This window comes from Myxine glutinosa, chromosome 11, assembly GCF_964187855.1.
Source record: "Myxine glutinosa chromosome 11, kmMyxGlut1.1, whole genome shotgun sequence".
Taxonomy (NCBI): Eukaryota; Metazoa; Chordata; class Myxini; order Myxiniformes; family Myxinidae; genus Myxine; species Myxine glutinosa.
The window spans coordinates 80,059,559-80,083,594 of NC_136271.1; the positions used below are offsets into that span (position 1 = coordinate 80,059,559).

The 24,036-nt window shown below is 47.1% G+C and overlaps 1 protein-coding gene across 4 annotated transcripts in view; it reads left to right on the forward strand.

The window, feature by feature from the left end:
* The first annotated feature begins 626 nt into the window (after positions 1-626).
* The window catches only part of OXR1 (oxidation resistance 1), a 262,839-nt gene continuing 239,429 nt past the window's right edge, over positions 627-24,036 (forward strand). Inside the window, exon 1 of one of the 4 annotated variants that reach the window (XM_068097143.2) lies at positions 627-759. Coding sequence is in view for 3 of the 4 variants with exons in the window: in XM_068097146.2 (XP_067953247.2) it covers positions 731-759 (29 nt within the window). In the remaining variant the exon portion in view is untranslated. The remainder of the gene's footprint in view (positions 760-24,036) is intronic. The other 3 variants (XM_068097146.2, XM_068097145.2, XM_068097141.2) reach the window with 3 other exon arrangements.

Consider the following 24,036-nt stretch of genomic DNA (forward strand, 5'->3'; position numbering starts at 1 on the left):
GACTGACTCGGCCCAGGCCCGTTGCGAGTGGTTCTGCCTGATTCGGACCAGGCCCGTTGCGAGTAGTTTTGCCGGACTCGAACACACGGTGGTGCAGGGGGCTCAGGGCGTACCAAACTATTCCACGGTGCGAGTGGTTCGCCCTGACCTGAATTGGCCATGACTGTATTGAGTGGTTTGGCCAGACCCGAACCAGCCGCTGTGTGAGTGGTTCGGTCTGATTCCAACGATCCGCTGTGGGAGTGGTTCGGTCTGATTCCAGCATGTGGATGTGGGCGTGGTTCGGTCTGATTCCAGCATGTCGATGTGGGCGTGGTCCGGTGTGATTCCAGCACGTCGATGTGGGCGTGGTTCTGTCTGATTCCAGCACGTCTATGTGGGCGTGGTTCGGTCTGATTCCAGCACGTCGATGTGGGCGTGGTTCGGTCTGATTCCAGCATGTGGATGTGGGCGTGGTTTGGTCTGATTCCCCCATGTCGATGTGGGCGTGGTTCGGTCTGATTCCAGCACGTCGATGTGGGCGTGCTTCGGTCTGATTCCAGCACGTCGATGTGAGCGTGGTTCGGTCTGATTCCAGTACGTCGATGTGGGCGTGGTTCGGTCTGATTCCAGCACGTCGATGTGGGCGTGCTTCGGTCTGATTCCAGCACGTCGATGTGGGCGTGGTTCGGTCTGATTCCAACGGGCAACGGATTGTGTGTTGCGATGTAGACACGCTTCGCGCTTTACGATGAGCTATGCGTACCGTCTCCGTCCCGCGTAAGTTGGATATCGTTGGACGAAGTACTCCGTACTAGGATCGAATGGGCCTTGCCCCGTGAACGACGAGTTTCAAAACAATTTGTTTAAACAGCCTTTGTCATCCATTGGCATTGCTCGGAGTGTTTATACATATACTGTACTGTATTGTGTATAAATTTCGCGAAATCTTTGCAAGTACTCGCTTGCGTACTGTACTAATTGAGTTGATCTTACTTCTGGATACCATTGATACTTTCCATACTGCATGTTATGCTTTCCATGAGAGAAATTATTGGTACTTTGGGCGATGTAGATACTGTGGATACAATATGAGTCTTGAGTTGTGTCTGTTACTCTGTGTACTCGTTATAGGTACGGCACACGCCTGTAGGAGTCGGATACCATATATACAGTATAGGGATATATGGTGTGTTTGGGTAGTATAGATACCGTGCATACCATCGGTACCCAAAGCGTGCTGCACTATATCGATATGCGAGTACTATCTAAGCTTATCATGCATGCTATATGAATGATTAACATGAATACCACGTGTGCTGTATATGTGCACGTAATTCTGCTTCATTCAAACTTCAATTTGGTTGGAATTTGACTTATTTTCTTTTTAAATTTTTTTAATTCCGAGCTTTCTCCGTATTAAACAATATCTATCTCTATATATATTTGACAATTTGTGCAGCGTCTGTCCTGTCCTGTGTTGTCTTGTGTTGTCACTGAACTACTTTCTCAAACTTTTGTGACATAGTACCAAACTTCTGGTACGCACATATCTCTCCCGTCGGTTTGTCCTAAGGGTATTTTTTTTTTTAAATTCCATATATATATATTTTTTTGGGGGGATTTTTTTTTTCCAACTTCAATTGTTTATAAAATGTGATATCACGTATATTACAAATACATTTGTGCAAAATAATTGTTTGAATTATGATTGGTTTAAACCATGACAAAACGGCAACTCTGGTACAGTCATTTATCTATATATCTACACATTGGGCAATGTCTGTGTTGTCACTTAACGACTCCCTCAAACTTTTGTTTCCGTGGTTGTGAAGTGTTTTTAATAACATTGTGGTGGTTTTGAATCACGTGGTGGTGAGGCGTTTTTAAATCACATGGTGGTGAGGCGTTTTTAAATCACATGGTGGTGAGGTGTTTTTAAATCACATGGTGGTGAGGTGTTTTGAATTACGTGGTGGTGAGTTATTTATAATTATGTGGTGGTGAGGTGTTTTGAATTATGTGGTGGTGAGGTGTTTTTAAATCACATGGTGGTGAGGTGTTTTGAATTACGTGGTGGTGAGTTTTTATAATTATGTGGTGGTGAGGTGTTTTGAATTATGTGGTGGTGAGGTGTTTTTAAATCACATGGTGAGGTGTTTTGAATTACGTGGTGGTGAGTTATTTATAATTATGTGGTGGTGAGGTTTTTAAATCACATGGTGGTGAGTTATTTATAATTATGTGGTGGTGAGGTGTTTTGAATTATGTGGTGGTGAGTTATTTATAATTATGTGGTGGTGAGGTGTTTTGAATTATGTGGTGGTGATGTGTTTTTAAATGACGTGGTGGTGTGTTTTTAATTTTGTGGCTGTGAGGTGTTTTTATTACGTGTTTTATGGGTGAGGTGTTTTTATTACGTGTTTTATGGCTGTGTGGTGTTTTTATTATGTGTTTTATAGCTGTGGTGTTTTTAATTTCATGATGGTGAGGTGTTTTTATTACGTGTTTTATGGCTGTGTGGTGTTTTTATTATGTGTTTTATAGCTGTGGTGTTTTTAATTTCGTGGTGGTGAGGTGTTTTTATTACGTGTTTTATGGCTGAGGTGTTTTTATTACGTGTTTTATGGCTGTGAGGTGTTTTTTAATTTTGTGGTGGTGTGTTTTTATTACGTGGTTTATGGCTGTGAGGTGTTTTTATTACGTGTTTTATGGCTGTAAGGTGTTTTTATTTTTGTGGTAGTGAGGTGTTTTTATTACGTGTTTTATGGCTGTGAGGTGTTTTTATTACGTGCTTGATGGCTGTGAGGTGTTTTCAATTTCGTGGTGGTGAGGCGTTTTTAATTTCGTGGTGGTGAGGTGTTTTTATTACGTGTTTTATGGTGGTGAGGTATTTTGAATTACTTGGTGGTGAGGTATTTTGAATTACGTGGTGGTGAGGTGTTTTGAATTACGTAGTGGTGAGGTGTTTTAAATTACTTGGTGGTGAGGTATTTTTAATTACTTGGTGGTGAGGTATTTTGAATTACGTGGTGGTGAGGTGTTTTGAATTACATGGTGGTGAGGTGTTTTAAATTACTTGGTGGTGAGGTATTTTTAATTACTTGGTGGTGAGGTATTTTGAATTACGTGGTGGTGAGGTGTTTTGAATTACTTGGTGGTGAGGTGTTTTGAATTACTTGGTGGTGAGGTGTTTTTAATTACGTGGTGGTGAGGTGTTATCGTCCCAAACTTCCAGTCTGCACCTACCCCTCCCCTCGGTATGTGCTGAGGGGTTCTTTCTTGAAAAAAAAACATTCAACCTAAATCTTCAACCTAAATTGCCTATAAAAATGTATTATCACAAACACAACAAATACATTTGTGCAAAGTAATTGTTTGTATTATGATTGTTGTAAATCATGACAACACAGCAACTCAGGTACAGTCATTCGCCTCAGCTAAAATAAGCCCGTTCCTCAGTATCGACGCTCGATGAGGCGAGCGTAGTGAGCCGAGCCAAGCTAGTCTATATATATATATATATCTGTGCAGCGTCTGTCCTGTGTTGTGTTGTGTTGTCTTATGTTGTGTTGTGTTGTCACTGAACTACTTTCTCAAACTTTTGTGAAATCGTACCAAACGTCTGGTATGCACATATCTCCGTCGGTATGTCGTCGGGGTATTTTTTAAAGAAACATTTTCTAATTTTTTTTTTATGGGGGAATTTTTTTTTTTTCAACTTAACTTTTCAACTTCAATTGTTTATAAAATGTTATATCACCTATATTACAAATACATTTGTGCAAAATAATTGTTTGAATTATGATTGGTGTAAATCATGACATCACAGCAACTCAGGTACAGTCATTAGCCTCAGCTAAAATAAGCCCGTTCCTCAGTAACGACGAGCCAAGCTCGTGTATATATATATATATATATATATCACAATAATGTGAAAGAGCTACCTGAGCTGCCTCTATGGTGTTCTTGTGCCTTGATCTAAAATATTTGGTCCACAAGAGACGATTGAACTTGTTACCGAGCTATCGAAATCACACTTGGAGGATTGATTGAGGAGTGTACCCCGACTGGTGTGCTTGGCGTGGGCTGATCTTGCACTTTATATTATGGAGGTTTGTGTAATGTTGAGTGATTGGGAGGAGAAGGGAGGTGGGGTGGTTTGGTTCATAGAAGTGCACACCGTGTAGTATGGATTGTGTGGAGGAGGAGAAGGAGGAGGAGGAGGAAGAAGAAGAGGAGGAGGAGTACAAAGTGGGTGGTGCGGAGAGGATCAAGCATTGAGGAGGCTTCAGGCAGTGCTGATCATCTTCCTGGCCAATTATTCGTACAGGTGAAATGACATACCTGTGTAGCTGTAACCTGAGCAGAGGAAACCCACTGCTACTCGTTAGTGGAACATTTCTCCGGGGTTGTCATTCGAGAGATCTCTCTGTGCCATTGTTACTCTGTCCAAAGAAAGGGTTGATGTTAACCCCTTTTTTGTTGTGAATGCATTTTAATATCTCACCAAATTCCAGTCAACTTCCATCAACCTCACCTGGTGGTAAATAAACCCACAAACCCACCTCCCCCCTCGATGATAAAATATTTTATTAACCATAACGATATAAAGACAACACGACTGTTGTTATGCTATTTATTCCATGCTCAGTGCAGTTATCATAATCTGATGGACTGATGGCAATGAAGAAACATTGTGTCGAACAGGTTTTGCTGGGAATGAATAATCTTTACATGTTTGTTGTTGTAGAGTTGCCATCGGTAAACAGTGGAGTTATTTGCCTACTTGATTATAAAAACAGAGCTCGCTGGTGATGTAAGACTGATTAATATTTGTGAACGATTACTATTGTCATGGGGCGATGACGGGGGCATCAACATGCTCGCAACAGGTGGCGACTCGTCGTAGCTGAGAACGTACTCTGCCCACGTCACCACGCCATGCAAGCGTGCTACCAACGTAGCCCTCAAGTCGAGGAGGAATTTGGAATTCAGCCAGGGTACCATCACACAGTGGCTTGTTATTTTAGTTTTGAATTTCTGTAAACATAGTGCGAGATCTTTAACTCGCAACAGTGAATGGTGTCAGATGGGACAGACTGCTTAACACCCCTTCCAAAAAACTGCTTTCCAATTGACATGACACCCTGCCTGGTTCGGAGTCTGCTTTGTTCCGACCCCAGACTTGGTGGCTCAAAAGTAAGTTGGCAACCTCCAACCTGTACTGCCAAGCAGTGTTCTGGTGAGTAAACCAGAACCCCCGGAGGTGAGAAAATTAGTTTCCTCCCCGGAGGGGACTACAGGTTTGCTTTACATCCATCTGTCCGTCTATCTGTCCCACCTGTGGTTTTCTGCGCTTTTCCCATACCCTTTAACATATTGAACCGAAACTTGGTATATGGCTTTATTATGATAAGTTACAGAACAAATACTACTTTCAGGACGTTTCATCAATCTTTTTTAATCTGTAAAAATAAAAAATAAAAAACTTATTGGCACCATGTGTTGTATTGTATTGCGACAATTTAATTGTCACCAAATTGGGACACCAATCAATCGTGTCACCAATGTAATTGGGACGTGTATTGCGAACTAATTGCAAATTGGTCCAAAATCTAACAACCCTTGGTACTTGCAAAATAAGTATGTTGGTTAGGCTTGTGCATTATTCTCTGTCTGTTTGTTTGTTTGTCTATCTATCACCAACAGGTTACAATTTTAAACCAATCTTCACGAGAGTTTACGAGGTTGTAGAGGTAGTCTCAACTGAGAAGCCTATTGATTTTGAGGTCAAAGGTCACCTTGAAGTCAAGTTTCTAAAATTGTAATTTTTCATCCGATTGACTTGAAATTTGAATAAGATTTTCATATCGGTGAACTGAATTCAACCACTGACTATTTTTGAAATCAACATCGGCCAAAAGGTCAACATAGGCGTAAGGTTAGCCACTTTTTTCAAATTTCTAAAATCCTAAATTTTCATCCGATTGACTTCAAATTTGGAGAGGATTTGCATATCTGGTCACTGAATTCAACCACCAAGTATTTTTGAGGTCAATATAGGCCAAAAGGTAAACATAGGCCAAATTAAAAAAATTATCAATTTTCACCCAATTAGCTTAAAATTTGAAGACTATTTGCATATCAGATCACAGAATTGAACCACCAATTATTTGTGAGGTACAACAACATGCATTTTAAGGCCATTTTCCCTGCTAGAGCGGGGGTTAGCCTTGCGGGCCCCATGACAATCTTCTCCATTTTGCCCTATTTTCTGCATCTCCCCTTGTTAACCCCCTTGCCCGCATTTCTTCTTCCACCACCTTTTGCCAAGTCTTCCCCGTCCTCTACTTCCTTCTACATTCATTTCCATCACTCCTCTCAACCAGTCACTTTCATCCTTCCTCAACACATGACCAAACCATCTCAACCTGTTCCTCTTCACAGCATCCATCACAGGCTCTATTCCCATCATCTTTCGCAATTCATCATTTGTCTTCCTCTCTCTCAACGATACTCCGCACATCCACCGAACCATTCGCATTTCCACCCTTTCCAGCCTTCGTTGCTGCTCTACGTTCATTACCCATGTCTCGCTCCCATAAATCATAACACTTCTCACACATGCAGCATACACCTTTCCCTTCAGCTTCAACTCTGTATCCCTTCAACTCCCTTCAGCTTTTATAGGTGTCTGTATGTAAGGTAAAAAGGATTTTTATTGAGTGCCATTCTACTTTATTCGCTTTTCCTAAGTGTCGCTCAATGAGTGATTTTTCATTCTGTCTGTTTGTTACTTGCAAAAATCGAAGATATTTCAATTGTATTGGTTGGTCTTGTCTGTTTGTCTGTCTGTCTGTCTGTGTCTGTTGCCTACAGGTCAAAATTTTCAACTGATCTTCACGAAACTTCACTAAATGGTAGAGATGGTCATAAGCAAGAAGCCTATTGTTTTGGGGTCAAAAGGTCAATCGGTCAACATAGGCCAAAGTTCACCAACTTTGTCAAATTTCTAAAATACTCAATTTTCATCCGATTGAACTGAAATTTGAAGAGGATTTGCATATCTGGTCACTGAATTCACCCCCATCTATTTTTGAGGTCAACATAGGCCAGATTTATAAAATCCTCAATTTTCTACTGATTGACTTGAAATTTTAAGAGGATTTGCATACCAGGTCACTGAATTCAACCACCATTTATTTTTGAGGTCATCATAGGCCAACAACGCATTTTAGGTACTTTGCAAGTATCGTGCTATGCACGACATATTTCTTGCTTGTTTGTCTATGAGCAGGATAGCTCAAGAATGTGTGGATGGATTGGGACAAAATTTGGTGGTGGGGTTGAGCATGTGACGAGGATGAATCGATTCGATTTTTAGTGGAGATTTGAATTAGGATCAGAGAGTTTTTAAGTGATTCTTCACCATTGAGACATCGGGCGAAAAGCGATTATACAGTCTAACATGATATGCCAAAACGTTGACTAGTTATGATAAAACTAGGTGGATGAGTTGTTAGATGACAAGAACAAGCTTATTCGATTTTGGTTCAGGTCTGGATGAAGATCGCGGCCTATCAGCGGGATACAAAACATAAGCTGTTCATCCTGGCGGAGGTATGAGCCGTCCCGAGTGCCCAATTTTATAGTTATTTCTTTTTATGATAATATTTTCTCATTCACGTGAGTATTTGTTCTGCATTGACCAGAGTCTGTTGTTTACCAAGTTGACTTTAATTTTATGGGAAATCTGATGAGATTGTAAACTGCCATGCCGTCGTTGCATTGCGCAACTTTGCATTTTGATGTTATCGTCTGATGACGTGCACAGTTATTATTTATGGATCATAATGCTTGCCACTATCTTTATAAATGTATAGTAAGTGCATTAGCCAATTTTAAATGACTCCTGTTCTAGCATCACACTTTTAAGCCTTGTGAGGCATTAGGTGGCACAGGGGACTGCAGTGACCGAAGTTCTGTCTTCCTTTTGAAAGATAAACATGACTCACAAATACAGGAAGACTTACCAGCCATGAAAACAACCCCTTCATCAGAGCAGCTATCGGGGATGCCTCTTTATGGTGGTTGTAACTTCCCTTCCCCCATTCATATCCCCCAACGCTAGTCGGGAGGGGTGGTGGCACATATTCCCCACACTGGATACGTCAAGGTAGCACGGCCATGATCAGAGTGCTGATCTGTCCCCATGAACCAGCCCACTCCGTCTTGTCTCTGCCTCTCCCTCTGTCTCTCTCTCATGGTTCTGGCTTCACAAATGCGAGCTACACCATCTTGGATATGGGAAATCCATGGGTCGCTCTTGGGAGATCGATCGGCTGTCTCTGGAGAACTGTGCCGAGCTATACAACAACAGCAACCCCTTCATCAAAGAACATCAAGCTTCGATTATAACCATTGTGCTTTTTAGTCACTAATACTGTACCATTTGTTAGGGCCACCCTATACAGCCTGCAGAAACAACAATGAACAACTTTGTATGGTCCCTTTCAGGAACGAATTGACCATTAATATGTTGCATAAATGAATGAGTGTGTGCTGTTTGAAGACAAATTTGATTTGGTGGTAATTTGCTGGAGGGAGGCAAGTGCTGAGCGATGCTTGGATTGCGTACGTGCCGAGAATGCTTGAGGTCACACCGTGAGCTTAATGGACCCGCTGAGCACCCAGAGCCTTGCTCAATCTTCTTAATTTTTTTTGGTTTCCATTCTGTCTGGATAATTTCCCTGCAACATTCTTGGCCATTTTATGACCCAGTGTGAGTGTCCTTGGTGGGATTGATCTACAGTTGTGGCTGACCTTGAAGAAGAGCATCTCTCGGGCAACAGACTTTCGATATGAAATTACTTTGCCATCCTTGTGGAGCTTCTTGTTGAAGTTTAAAATATTCGATGAATATTTATGTGCGGTGACTTTCATTTTGCAGAGTTTGCCTTTTTACGGCGTAGCCCATATGGCAAAGGTGTCTAGAACAGTGTTTGTATGTATGTATGTATGTATGTATGTATGTATGTATGTATGTATGCATGCATGTATGTATGTATGTCCCCTCAAACATACACCAATCAGAGCTGAGGATCTGGTCACATGACAGGGGTGATGTGATGTTATTACGGTGGTACGACGGCTGACTCCACACACCGCCATTTTGATTCCTATGTCGTTCAGGCCGGACATATCGTTGAACCTGTGATGTATCACAAAGTGCATGCTCTACCTTTACGTTTTTCATTCAGTGTGAAACACAAACAAACACATGAAACACATGAAGTAAAACACGTGAAAATAAGGATCTTTTATAACACTCGATTGTTATCGTGGTTGTTGTTGTTGTTGTTTGTGAGTTACTCCTGTAGTTTTATTGCTTCGCAAAATATCACTACATACTGTATATATAATTTTGTATGCTGTTCCGTGTCCTAAAGTTTAGAATCTAAACGGTTTCTACTGTCATAGAATAATAAATAAATGTTTCCGTTCAAACCGCTGCGTGAATAAACCATACATTAGCGCTTCTTCCTCTTCTTCAAACTCACAAAGAGGCTTTTCGAGCTGGCAAATTAGTGATTAAACACGATTTTTTTTTTACGGCATAGATGTTTCGTTTCTGTGTTTTCAGCGTTTGTCTCTCCGTATGTATGTATGTCCCTCACATATTTATCCTACATATTAGGTGAGTTTTATATCCGACAATTACGCTTCTGAAAGGTAGTGTAGTGCGGTGCTGCGCGCACGACTTGTTTGCCAGAAAAGGTAAGCAACAACGCGTAGGATCCAAAGAGTCTTTATCACAAAGCTCAAACTGTAGCACTCACTTGCTCGGGGCTGCGAGCCCCGTGTATATCCCAAGGCCACGCCTACCCCTCGGGCGTGGCCGACACCCTCTTGGTGCGTGGAATGATGTCACCGTGCCAGCGAGCCATCATGTCCGCCACACGCGCCCCCCCGAGAATTCCCGCGCACCTGAAGGGTCAGTTTGCGGGGCAAACGGATGATCCGGCCGAAGCGCCCTCTGGCGTCTGGGATGCCGGGATGCCGTCTGGGATGCCGCTGGCAGCATCTGGGATGGGTGCAGGACAGGGTGGTGGCGGGGCTGGGCGGTGCCGGGGGTCCGCCCGCTGGGGGGTGGCCCCGACGCGGGGGCCGAGCCACTGGCGGGGGGTGGTCCACGTCGAGGTGGGGTGGCTTGAGGCGGTCCACGGAAACGCGGTCAGGAGTACCGCCGATGTCCAGGGTGAAGTGTTTCGCCACGGTCTCCAGCACGCGGAAGGGCCCATCGTACGGGGGCCGCAGCGGTGTCCGGTGGGCGTCGTGGCGGACGAACACGTACTCCGCCGTGCGAAGCTCCGGGGCGAAGTGCGTTGGCGGGCACCCGTGGTGCGCCGTCGGCACCGGGGCGAACCTCTGGGTGGCCTCCTGCAGTGCGGAGCGCTGCTGCGCCGCGGACCATGGTGCCGTGGAGTCGGGGAGGAACTCGCCCGGCACCCGCAGCGGTTGTCCGAAGACCAACTCCGCCACGGATGCGCGCAGGTCGTCCTTGGGTGCCGTCCTGAGGCCCAGCAGGACCCAGGGGAGCCTGTCGACCCAGCCGCCGTCGCGGAGGGTGGCCCGGAGCGCGGCCTTTAAGGAGCGATGGAAGCGCTCGCACAGGCCGTTGGCCTGGGGGTGGTAGGCCGTGGTGCGGTGCAGCTGGACGCCGAGCCCCCGCGCGACCGCCCCCAGAGCTCCGAGGTGAACTGGGGGCCGCGGTCGGACGAGATGTCCGAGGGGGCGCCGAACCGGGCAACCCAGGTGGCGATGAACGCCTGCGCGACGTCCGCCGTCGTCGCCGCCAAAGGCATGGCCTCCGGCCACCGGGTGGTGCGGTCCACCATGGTGAGGACGTGGGTGAAACCCCGCGAGGGGGGCAGAGGTCCCACCAAGTCCACGTGAACGTGGTCGAACCGACGTTCGGGCACAGTAAACGGGGCCAACGGGGCCTGGGTGTGGCGGTGCACCTTCGCGCGCTGCCACGCGAGGCACGTCCTGGTCCAATCGCAGACGGTCTTCCGGAGGCCATGCCAGACGAACTTGTCGGCGACCAGCCTCTGGGAGGCCTTCGTGCCCGGGTGGGACAGGCCATGGATGGCGTCAACAACCCGGCGCTGCCAGCCCGCGGGCACGATGGGGCGAGGCCGGCCGAGGGAGACGTCGCACAAGAGGGCCGTGCCCGCGCCGTCGAATGGCACCTCGGTGACGCGGAGGCCCGTTTCGGCGGTCCGCAAGGCCTGGACGTCGGAGTCGGCGGTCTGGTCCGCCGCCATCCGGGCATAGTCGATCCCGAGGTGGACCGCGTGTGCGACGGACCGGGAAAGGCAATCCGCCACCGGGTTGTCATTCCCCGTGACGTGCCGGATGTCCGTCGTGTACTCGGACACGGCCGAGAGGTGACGCTGCTGCCGGGCCGACCACGGCTCGGTGACCTTGGCCATCGCGAAGACCAGGGGCTTGTGGTCGACGAAGGCCGTGAACGAACGGCCCTCGAGCAGATGGCGGAAATGCCGGACCGCTAGGTGAAGCCCGAGGAGCTCGCGGTCGAAGGTACTGTACCGCCGTTCGTGCGGGCGGAGCTGCCGTCTGAAAAACGCCAGCGGCTGCCAAGCTCCCTTCACCCATTGCTCGTGCACCGCGCCCACCACGTAGTCCGACGCGTCGGTGGTGAAGGCGATCGGTGCATCGGGCGCCGGGTGCGCGAGCATGGTGGCATTAGCCAAGGCGAGCTTCGCGCCCGCGAATGCCGCGTCCATCGGCTCGGTCCAAGCAACGTCACCTTTGCCCGGCTTCCCCCGGAGGGCCTCGTGCAGGGGGCGCAGGAGCTGGGCGACGCGGGGCAGGAAACGGTGGTAAAAGTTCACCATGCCCAGGAACTCCTGGAGCCCCTTGATCGTGCGGGGGCGCGGAAACCCCCTGACCGCCTCCACCTTGGCCGGTAAGGGGATGGCCCCGTGCCTGGTGACGCTGTGCCCCAAAAAGTCGATTTCGGCGACGCCGAACCGGCACTTGGCGGGGTTGATGATCAGGCCATGCTGGCCCAGGCGTTCGAAGAGCGTGCGGAGATGGCGGAGGTGCTCCTCACGGGACGCGCTTGCGACGAGGATGTCGTCCAGGTAGACGTAAACGAAATCCAAGTCGCGCAAGATGCTGTCCATCAGCCGCTGGAACGCCTGAGCCGCATTCTTCAACCCGAAGGGCATCCGCAGAAACTTGAAGAGGCCGAATGGTGTAATGACGGCCGTCTTCGGTATGTCCTCCGGCCTGACGGGGACCTGGTGGTATCCGCGGATGAGGTCCACCTTGGAAAAGAGGGACATTTTCGCCAACCGGGCGGAAAAGTCCTGGATGTGAGGGACCGGGTAGCGGTCGGGGGTGGTAGCATCGTTGAGGCGGCGGTAGTCCCCGCACGGCCGCCATCCCCCGCCGGGCTTCGGCACGATGTGCAGCAGCGATGCCCAAGCGCACTTGGAGCGCCGCACGATGCCCAGCTGCTCCAGCGTAGCGAACTCCGCTTTCGCCACCACGAGCTTCGTCGGCTCCAGGCGGCGTGCCCGGGCGTAGACCGGTGGCCCAACGGTGGGGATGTGATGCTCCACCCCATGCTTGACAGCCACCGCCGAGAAGGTGGGCCGCGTGAGGGCCGGGAAACTGGCGAGGAGGCGGGTAAAGTCATCCGCTGCCGGAAGCGTACAAACCAAACTCGCCGGGACGGAACCGTTTTACAAGCCGCTTGGTGAGCCGCTCAGTCAGCCGCTCAACGAGCTGCTCAGCGAACAAGCGAGCGAGCTAAAGGTTTCGGCCTGGACGAGCCGTCTGTGCTTTACGTCGACCAGCAACCCATTTGCACATAGGAAGTCCGCACTGAGCAATGCCATGGGCATGCTGGCGGTTAAGAACGTCCATTGAAAGCGCTGCCCTCCAAACCGCAGGGAGAGGCAGCGCTTCCCGAATGTCCGTATGGGTGTACCGTTGGCTGCAAGCAACGCGGGGCCCAGGCCCGCGGTTCGCTTGTCGGACGTGTGGGCTGGGATGACGCTTACCTGCGCTCCTGTATCGCAGAGGAAACGGTGCCCGGACAAGGTGTCCGTGATAAATAGGAGGCTGCCGGAATGGCCGACGCTCAGGGCCGCTACCGAGCGCCGGCTCGGTCCTTTCCCGACTTGCCAAACGAGCACGGCGGGCAACACCTCTTAGCCTTGTGGCCGAACCTGGCGTGCAAACGGCACCAGGTTTGCGGCGGAGGCGGAGGCCGCGGCTTTCGCAGCTGCGGTGGTGGTGGGCGGGGCGTGGCGGCGGCCACGAGGTGTGCATCCGCATCAGCCTCGGGATCCACGAGGTGTGCAGCCGCATCAGCCTCGGGATCCACGACGGCCACGCCGAAACCCGCCCGCGTGTCACAAGCCGCGAAGAACTTGTCGGCCTCGATGGCCAGAGCGCGGGGTTCCCTTATTTTGGAACCGGCCAATGCGAGGCGTACCTGTGCCGGTAGCTGGCGTAGAAAGAGTGCCCGGAATAAAAAATCCGGGGCTTTTGTCACCCAGCAACGAGAGCATGTAATCCATCCGCACTGATGGTCGTGTGTCGCCGAGTCCGGGAAGGTCCAGGAGGCGGTCGGCCCGTTCGCACTCCGTGAGGCCAAACGTGGCGATGAGGAGGCGTTTGAGTGCCTCGTACCTGTGGTCGGCCGGCGGGTTCCGCAGGACGGACACGACTCGGGCGGCGATCACGTGGTCGTAACGCGTCTCATCCGCAGTGATGCCTCGAAGCTGGAACTGTGCCTCGGCCTGCACGAACCATACCTCGGCCTGGGCTTCCCAAAACTCAGGGAGCTTTACCGCGTTGTTTGCCATGGCGCGTTCTGTGGTCAGCGACGGCTGAACCAAATCGGGGTCACCAGTGTAGTGCGGTGCTACGCGCACGACTTGTTTGCCAGAAAAGGTAAGCAACAACGCGTAGGATCCAAAGAGTCTTTATTACAAAGCTCAAACTGTAGCACTCACTTGCTCGGGGCTGCGAGCCCCGTGTATATCCCGAGGCCACGCCTACCCCTCTGGCGTGGCCGACACCCTCTTGGTGCGTGGAATGATGTCACCGCGCCAGCGAGCCATCGTGTCCGCCACAGTAGAATGTAATGCCATTTGGCTTTGCCAGTTATGTTTTTTCAATACCCTTGAGGGAACATTCATATATTACGTCATATACCTGGTTGGGGCAAGTTATCACACTTGATGATTGGGGAGAACTGAAATTATGACAACAGGGTGATGATATATGACCAGGTGGGGGGAGGAGGAGGGCGGGTGTTGGTGTTGGCTTAACGGTTAGGGTGGAGGCCTCGGGATCCCTAGGGTCCTGAGTTTGAATCCCGGTCAGCTGTTGAATTAAGACCAGGTGGGGTTGACTCAGCTTGTAATCCTTCCGATGTCGGCAAAATGGGTACCAGCTCACCGGGTCCTCTCTCAAGGAGGTTGGTGGCACGATTAACACTCCAGGTGCCGTAAAACACCTCATTCTGTAACACACACTGGTTTGTGTCGGGATGGTGGTGAGGTCACTTTGGTAGTGTTTACTAACTGACCAACATATAGAATAAACCAATGACCAACATATAGTCTCAATGCAATCTCTTCACTTCCATGTTAACAGACAGCTTAGATACTTAGAGTACTTCAAAATAATTTAATACTTACATTATATTTACTAACTGGTATCTCCACCCAGGTCATACTATCCTCTTCAACTAAAGTATCAGACAAACTCGGCTACGCTGCTCTAAGACTTTCGGTCTTGTTTAATTATGCCTATGTTGTTTTTTAAGCACTGAAGGCATGTGGGGCGGAGGGGGGGGGGGGGGGAAATGAGGGGGGGGAGTGGGGAGGGGGGAGGGGGTAGGGGGTAGGGGGGGGGGCATATTTTCAAATAACAATGTACGATCAGCACCGCAGGTCTGTTGCATTTTATTGGACATATCATTCGGGTTTTTTAAGCGATCCAGAAACCATGACTATAGTAGCTCGAGATGTGTGCAATGCGTGAGCCATTGCTACTCACACAAGTCACTTCACCAGTATAATGGGTTCAGCATACGGATGCAGCTTTGTAGAGTTGCTGTAATGGCTTTCTCGGATTCGAGATGGGTCATAAAGGCCATTAACTGAGGCCACACCATTGTACCGCATGGTTATTTTTGGAGTGTAAAGACCATTCGACAAAATCAAACAAGCCCTTCCCCTAAAGTTACACATGATACTCGTCACTGAAAATGACGTCATCCAGGTGTATCTTGTTGCGGTCACTCATGTCAACGATTCAAACATTTGTTATGCCGGTCATTGTCCGTCAAATTCTGCAGTAATTTAATTTTGAAAGCGAATGCCTCAATATCACATTTTAACACGTGTTTCGCACCTGTCCGTTGTACACCTGTTGAATTGGACATGCAGCATGCTAATTTCCCTGGGCTTTGCAAAACTGCATCCATTACACTGCAGCTATCTCAGTGCAGCTACTTGTGGTTAGTGATCAGGCTTTGCTCCCCAATGCAAAAGCCTTCATGTACTCAGCCTTTAGTAATGCACATGGCAGTGACGCAATTACAAGCATTCACTGTGTAAGTGTGACCACAACCAACCAGTTACAAGCAACAACATGGACCCTGTCATATGTATATATAAACATGCAAGCCTACATATGACTTGCAAATCAATCAGATGTATCAGTATATGACATTTGTCCTTTGTATATATGATATGACTTTTGTAAATATGACTATATATATGACTTTCGTAAATCAATCCTATGTTTCAGTATCTGACATGTAGGCCTACATAAGATTGTTGTTGTAAATCAATCGGATGTATCAGTATATGACATGTAAAAAGTTCCAGTTTGTGGTTCACTACCTCCGCCACCGAAGGGGGACGGAGATTATGTTTTCACCCTTGGTTGTCTGTTTGTGAACAGGATATCTGAAAAAGTTATGGATGGATTCAGACGAAATTTAGCAGACTGGTTGTGTGTATGACAAGGACGAATCGATTCGATTTTGGTGAAGAATATGGAGGATTCGGATATGAGAGTTAAAAAAAAAAAAATTTAAGTGATTTTTCACCATTGAGGGATAGGTCCAAAAGTGATGTGTAGCATGATATTTCAAAAAGTTGTGGATGACATGACAAAACCTGGATGAGTTAATTGGGTAAGTGACAAGAAGAAGCCGATTACAATTTGGTTCAGGTCCGAATCCAGATCCGACCTATCGGTGGTATACAAAACATAAACTGTTCAGCCTGGCGGAGGTTTGCTCTCTTTGAGTGCCGGTCTAGTTACCCAAGTCAGCGGAGAGGGTATTGCGTTTGCATCCGTTTGCTACTTGCAAAATGGAAGTTTTTACTGCAGTATATTGGTTGGTCTTGTGTTATTCTGCCTGTGTGTTTGGCTGTTTTTCTTGCTGTTTGTATGTCAGTCGCCTACAGGTCACAATTCTAAACCGATCGTCATGAAACTTTACCAAGTCGTAGAGGTGGTCACAACTGAGAAGCTTACTCATTTTGAGGTCAAGCGTCGAAGGTTATCTTGACGTCGAATTTCTAAAATGGTCAATTTTTCATCCGATTGACTTGAAAATTAAACAGCAATTGCACAGTGCTTCACTGAATTTGGAAACTATTTTTGAAGTCAAAAGATCAAAGGTCAACTCGAGGTCAAACTTCTAAAATCAATTTTCATCCGATTGTCCTGAGCATTGATTAAGATCGTTAATTTTAATATTGATGAAATGGACAAGTTGAAGTATCTATGGAAACTTTTTTGGGGATGGGGTGAGGTGGATTTTGCAAGATTCATGCCCTGCGCAACACCTTTCTTGTTTTTTCTGTCTGTCTGCACAGAACGTGAGTGCTTTTCTCTGCAAACATTGGTCCGATTGCCAAGATATTTTCACCATAGCGCCTCCTCCTATATATATTTTTTAAATTGTAATTATTACATCATAAGTCACGTCATAGGTCACACATGATCTACACAAAAATTTTATGGGAGAATTCAATTGAAGTCATTGGTCACGTGATTCGGCAGCCATATTGAATTGAACATAAATCTACGTCGTGAACAAACCACACAAACACAGCAGTTCATAAAGGTCACACAACACACAAACATGTCCTGGTGAGGATTGTTCTTTTTGCTCTTTTTTTGTTAATTACATTTTGTACTCCCTGTATTAAAGTAGGTGGTGAGTGCTTGGGTTGTGGATATGGCACCGAAACGATCGGCCAAATGTCCTCCTTTCTTTTGTGCATCTTTGTTTTTCCTCGTTGCTTTCAGTTTTCAATCTGCATCTGCTCTTGTCGGATACTCAGGCCAATTACCACGATAGTTTGCTTCCATAATTGGGCAAAGGTCAAGCTTCATGTTTATGCAGGTCAGCATGGACATGTAATTCATATGATTGGGAGGGCATTGCTCACGTATTTCCTACAATTAATTAATATTCAATTTGCCACAGAGACTTGTCCAAAGCCCAGGCTCCGCTGATCTGTGTGCTGTATGTACCTAATACATTCGTCAATTTAAAATAAATTGAATTTTGCGTGAAAGTAATTTTCACAATAGCTCCATCTCATTATTTAATAATACATTTCTTAACCCAGTGTGGTAGTATTTCAGTGTTTCCAGAGCAACAAGAGTTCGGAATAGCATTTGATTCTCATTAACGGCTTCCATGCAGTTGCCCTTCTCCTTGGAGACCGCCGGCTGTGTGTGCACCGAACCCGCTTCTCTTGCCGATTTTTTGTTGAATGAATGGTGGTGTTACTTTTGTGTCGATGCAGTAGTTCTTCTTGCAAATCAGCTTAAAGATGCCTTTTTCATGGCTGTAGGTAAAAAAAAATGGAGGTATGCGAGTGATCTGGGTTCTGCGTTGTTGGAAAAAGTGGCATAAACATCCAAAAAGCTTGCATTTACAGTTCTTACAAAAGTATGGAAAGTAGATGCATTTGATTTTGACTAATTTCCAGTGGTTTCTTCCTTGTCCAGTCCGTATGGATCAGTGTCTCTTACAGCAGCGAAATAGTGAAAATGGACCATTAAAACGCATGGGCAGGTGGGTTCATAAGACCCTCTGAGTTGTAAGGCACCTCTTCGCAACCTCGGATCGGCTGCTTCCTTTGTGGTTGAACCCTTTGTTGATTAATTGCTGACCACGTTTTTACAACCACTTTGAGGCCGAAGTCTTTGCCATATGTCTTTTGCTTCATCGGTGCATCAAGACCTCTGTGCCTCGTTTAATGAGCCAAATTGCTTGATGATCGGTTGCGAAAATGCACCCGGTAGGCTGGAAAAGGATGAATTGGGTTTCCTTTTAGTGTTCCCTTTTGAACTCCTGGCTCACGATGCAAAGAACGCAGGTTCAAATTCCATAAACCATATATGTGTATGTTCCTGGCCAGGTTTTAATCCCTGTAAAAAGTACACTCGACTGTTGTCTTTGTCCTGCTCTTGTAATTTATGTACAATCTGCTCTTTTAGCCTGTAATTCCTTTAAAAAGAAGCTGGGATGGAATTCAATCACAGATGGTGTGAAGCACGTGGTGTTTGGAGTACAAAGATTCCCTACGCTGGCATTTAAATATTTAATGCCATGTATCCTTCACTAGACCGTCTTCGATTCTGAGTGAGGATGATGCAGCCTTATGCTTGTTTGTGCTTGTGAAAAGGCCACCTTCGAGTTGTCGATCTTGCGGACTACACAATGTGACCTCGGTTTATCTGCTTAACCGCCTGAGGATCTGCAGGGTTTTCTCTTTTTATGTGTGTGGTGTGGTGCACTGTTGAAAATAAATAAATAAATAATAATAATAGTAAAATAACGCAATTTTCTGAAAATGTCTTCAAATGTTCATGTTTTTCTTGTGGCATAGTTCTTTGCCTGCACCTCCATGTCCAAGTTATTCAGTATTGACATATCTGAATGCTCTTGCTATTCATGTGCAAAAGGTACTCGTACATTGACATCTAATATGAGCGTAACCCCATAACCTCTTGACCTCGTAATGCACAAGGATCTACACAGTGCTTTTATGCCTCTGCAGCCGAAGGTCAGAGGCATTGAGGCATTATATTTTAATGTTGTCCTGCAGTCGGTCCATCTAGGTGTGCGTCTTTTTTTGTTGTTGTTGTTACAATGATAACTTTTGAACCACTACAGGGATTTCAACCAAATATTGCCACGAGTATGGACTGTAATATAAAGAAAAATGGATTCATTTTTGGGTTGATCAGGTCAAACGTCATGTACCCTTTAATGATAATTTTGCAGACCACACCTCGAGTTAGAAACATCTGACGTTGTCTTTCTCATTTGTATCTCTCTTTTATTTCTCTCATGTGACATTTAATCAAACATAACAGTGGGTTGACATCTAACGCAGGCGGACGCATATCCATCATGGCAAATTGTATTTTCAACTAAAAAAAAAAAAAGCATAATCGGGAATCGTGGAAGAGTGAGGAGACTGAGTAGAAGGCAACGCTCTGACAATAGGAAAGACAACAAGTGGGAGAACAGCAGAGAGTGAAGGGAAGGAAATGTTGGAACCTGCAAATAGAGAGTGGTGGGGGATGGGGTGTGTTTGGAGTAGAAACAATTATGACAATGAATAAGGATGGTGGATGACCTGAGATGATGATGTGCAGCCAAATTGTTGAAACGGTCCACTTCATATTGTAATTTGCATGAGCCTTATACAATTTACGGAAAATATAAGGCCGCCTGAGGCATCATCATGCGAAAGATGATGGGAATAGAGCCTGGGATGGATGCTGTGAAGAGAAACAGGTTGAGATGGTTTGGTCATGTGTTGAGGAAGGATGAAAGTGACTGGTTGAGAAGAGTGATGGAAATGAATGTAGAAGGAAGTAGAGGACGGGGAAGACCGAGAAAGACTTGGCTGAAGATGGTGGAAGAAGAAATGCGGGCAAGGGGGTTAAGGAGAGATGCAGAAAATAGGGCAAAATGAAGAAGATTGTCATGGGGACCGCAAGGCTAACCCCCGCTCTAGCAGGGAAAATGGCCTTAACATGCATGTTGTGTTGTTGTATAAGGCCATGGTGTAGTTTGCCAATAATATTGTACCTTTTTTCTGTACTCAAACCTATTAACCATGAAGCTTGAGTGCTAACTGTGCACATTGTTTATTCCTGAGAAATTCTGCTTGGTCAGTGATTGGACCTTGAAAATGTAATAGTGTGTGGCTGTATGCCTTTGTGTACATGTGCACATATTAGTCCTGTTTGTGAAACTTAATGATGCGGTGCGTTGTTTGTGGTTTTACCCCAAGCGCCACTCCTCCGTGTGAAAAGCGATTGCTACAAGCCGACAATGATTGGCACCGTTAGCTCAGCACAAGTTCAGAACCGGTTAGATTGCTGTGGCCATGGCCCGGCCTTGCGTGATAATGAAATGTGTGACAGGTTTGCTGTAAGGGTTCATTGCAGAGGTGATATGTTTGAATCTGGTTGTGGAAATTTCTTAGTGCTAGAAAATAAATCTGTTCCTTTTATCCAGCCATCTTAAATTGTCACTGTGAGAATGTTGCCCAATAAACCCAGCTGACTCACTAATGCCCTTCAGTATAAACAATTGCTAGCCGAGCATCTGGTTTTGTGCAACTTAAGTTTTGCTTCATGTTTAAATTGTCCACTTATTATTGTATTTTGCAGTTTCAGGTAGAAAATCTAACCAAATCGGCACTTTCGGAAGGATTTACAAAGATTATGAATAGTATATATATATGTATATATACACACACACACCTCTCTCTCTCTCTCCCTCTCCCTCTCCCTCTCCTCTCTCTCTCTCTCTCTCTCTCTCTCTCTCTCTCTCTCTCTCTCTCTCTCTCTCTCTCTCTCACATGGTATCTGCCTCTGCGTTCAGCACTATTCTTTAGCTCGCAATTGGACAAACATGCTGCCTCGAGTCTTGTGTTGTTGGGATGCTGTGTTCAAAAAGTGTGCACATCACAAGATGCAAACCGCAGGAGCACAACTATCTGTGGTGAGGCAGTTGCCTAGAAACAACTTGCCTTTGCCTCCTGGAAAGCAAATCCAACGGAAGGAAATCTCATTTCCTTTCACAAAGCCCGAAACAAGTGTGTGTCCACCCTCAGGAGAGCCAGGAAACAATATCTCTCCACTCTCAAGACCGAACTCTCAAACCTGTCTCCCTCTTCCAAATTCTGGTGGTGTCTGGTCAAATCCGTTTCTGGTGTTTGTTCCCCATCCATCCCCTCCCTCACCTCAAACAGCTACACAGTTGACTCTGCACGTGAAAAAGCTGAATGCCTCAACTCTGTGTTTGCCTCTAAATCTTGTGTCTCAACCCCATCCCTCTCTGTACCCACCGTACCCAGTCGTACCCAGCTGCTCCTGGACTCTGTGTCCTTTACTCCTGAGGTGGAGAAGTTTCTGTCAATCCTCGACTCTGATTCTGCAACTGGACCAGACGGCATCAACCCACGGGTCCTAAAATCCTGCTCTGCCGCTCTTTCACACCCTCTCTCTGTTCTCTTCACCCTCTCTTTTACTCAAGCTCGTCTGCCATCAGCTTTGAAATCAGCCAACATCACCGCTTTACACAAAAAGATGCAAAAACAGATCCTTGGAAGTTGGAACTACAGACAGATCTTCTCAGCCTTCTCCCAATTATCAACAAAGTCATGGAATTAATCATTGCTTCGGATATCAAAATTTTCCTCTTCTCAAATGGCTTGATCTCTGATTATCCTTGTGTTTTATACTTTTCCCACCTCTCCCCCCCGCCCCCCTTCCCACCTCCCCCTTCCCACGCCTCCTCCCCCAAGCCCCCTCCCTCCCACAGATCTCCCGATGTCCCTGCTCTCAAATGTTATGTTTATGTGCTTCCTCTTCTCTCCCCATCTTGTCTACCGCTCCCCTTATTATATACTTTGTGTGTCTGTTTGATTTTTTTATTGTGTGTGATAAATGTTAGCTCTTTCACGAGCCTCGATCCTGTATACAAAAAAATAAAATAATCAACATTTTGTTTGAGGATACAGGTTCATATGACTGATATTTTAACCACAGGTTAGTCTTCACTTGGGATTGAACTACAATATAATCTGTTTGCCAAGTTAGAATATAAACGTCACAGGAGGAGTTGGGGACAGAAGCATTTGAGGGACTGAGAATCGAGCTGGGGAAGAGGTAGGATAGGTGAGGTGGGAATTGGGGTTTAGGGGTTGGAGGATGAAAATACTACACCAGATGGGGTTAAAATTGTGCCTTTAAAAAAAAAAATCTATATATATAAAACACTGTGTGTGTGTGTGTGTGTGTGTGTGTGTGTGTGTGTGTGTGTGTGTGTGTGTGTGTGTGTGTGTGTGTGTGTGTGTGTGTGTGCGTAATGTAACCGATAGACTCCTAAACGGAGAGGCTCACGTGCTTGATATTTGGCATAGACATGGCCATTGAGCCTGGGAAGAACATGGCCGACCTAAAAAAAATTATTTCATAATATTTTTTTACCATATTTTTACCTCAGCGCATTTCAGCGAGGAATATAATACACGGAATCTGAGCCGGTGGCAGAGCAGCGCGCTGATTCGCTCAGAGCGATCACGTGATGTTCCATCTCGCCGCCAGACCATTGAACATAAAACACAGTTTGTGTGTGTAATGTAATGTTACCTCCCCTCCCCTCCCCCCTCCGTCCTCCCCTCCCCCCTCCATCCTCCCCTTCCCCTCCTTCCCCTCCCCCCTCTCCCTCCCCTCCCCCCTCCGCCCTCCCCTCCCACCTCCATCCTCCCCTTCCCCCTCCCTTCCCCCTCCACCCTACCCCCTCCACCCTACCCCTCCCTTCCCCCTCCACCCTACCCCCTCCCCTTCCCCTCCCCCTTCCCCAATTACCGTCCCCCTCCCCCTCCCCCTCCCCTTCCCCAACCCCTGCCCCTCCCCTCCCCTTCCACCCCCCTCTCCTCCCCTCCCTCTTCTCCCCCTCCCCTCCCCCTTCCACCCTTACCCTCCCCCTTCCACCCTTACCCTCCCCCTTCTCCCACCTCCCCCTCCCCTCCCCTCCCCTTCCACCCCCCTCTCCTCCCCTCCCTCTTCTCCCCCTCCCCTCCCCCTTCCACCCTTACCCTCCCCCTTCCACCCTTACCCTCCCCCTTCTCCCACCTCCCCCTCCCCTCCCCATCCCTCCTCTCACCCTCCCCTCCCCTTCCCCTCCCCCCTCTTCTCCACTCCCCCCCATTCCCCTCCCCTCCCCTTTCCCCTCTCCCCTCCCCCGCCCGGCAATGCCGGGTACTTCTGCTAGTCTTAAATATTGAAATGGATTACAAAGCTTTGTTCTCGTGACATCCAAGGACACAAATTTTTTTGGCTTGTGATTTCCTCCACTTGTGCAGTCAGTACATTACACTGAACTGAATCCTTTCATCTCTCTCTCCCCATAGAGGTTGGATTGCCCCGAGGCAGTGTCCTCGGTTCTGTCCTGTTCCTCGTATGAGTAAATTATCTCTGATCCTCCCAGAATCCTCCTCTCCTCTGCTGATGATTCCACATTATCCCATTATGCCTTAAAGTATCCCACAGACGGAGTGGCAGCAGCTGCTTCCCTTGCTCTGCTCTAGTTTAAACTCTTGTATTCAATCGAGGAAAATCTCACATTCTCATAATTTTTCTCCGGAAGGATCATCTAAGATTCTAAAGAATCCACTTCTTTCTATAAATCAACCATTTCAAAGAGGTTTGGTCTCTTGAACTTCTGGGCCACACGATCAGCTAACATTGTATCAAAGCTGGCCCCCAAAGCCAACTGTAAGCTGGGAATCCTCCATCATGCCAAGTCATACCTTGGTTAGCCTTTATTTTTTCCAGCCTGCACAGCTTTTGTTCTTAGCTGAATAGAGTACTGATTTGGGAGGCTGCGTGTTCTATCCCCATAGAGGTTGGATAGCGCAGAGGTTCCCAAACCTTTTG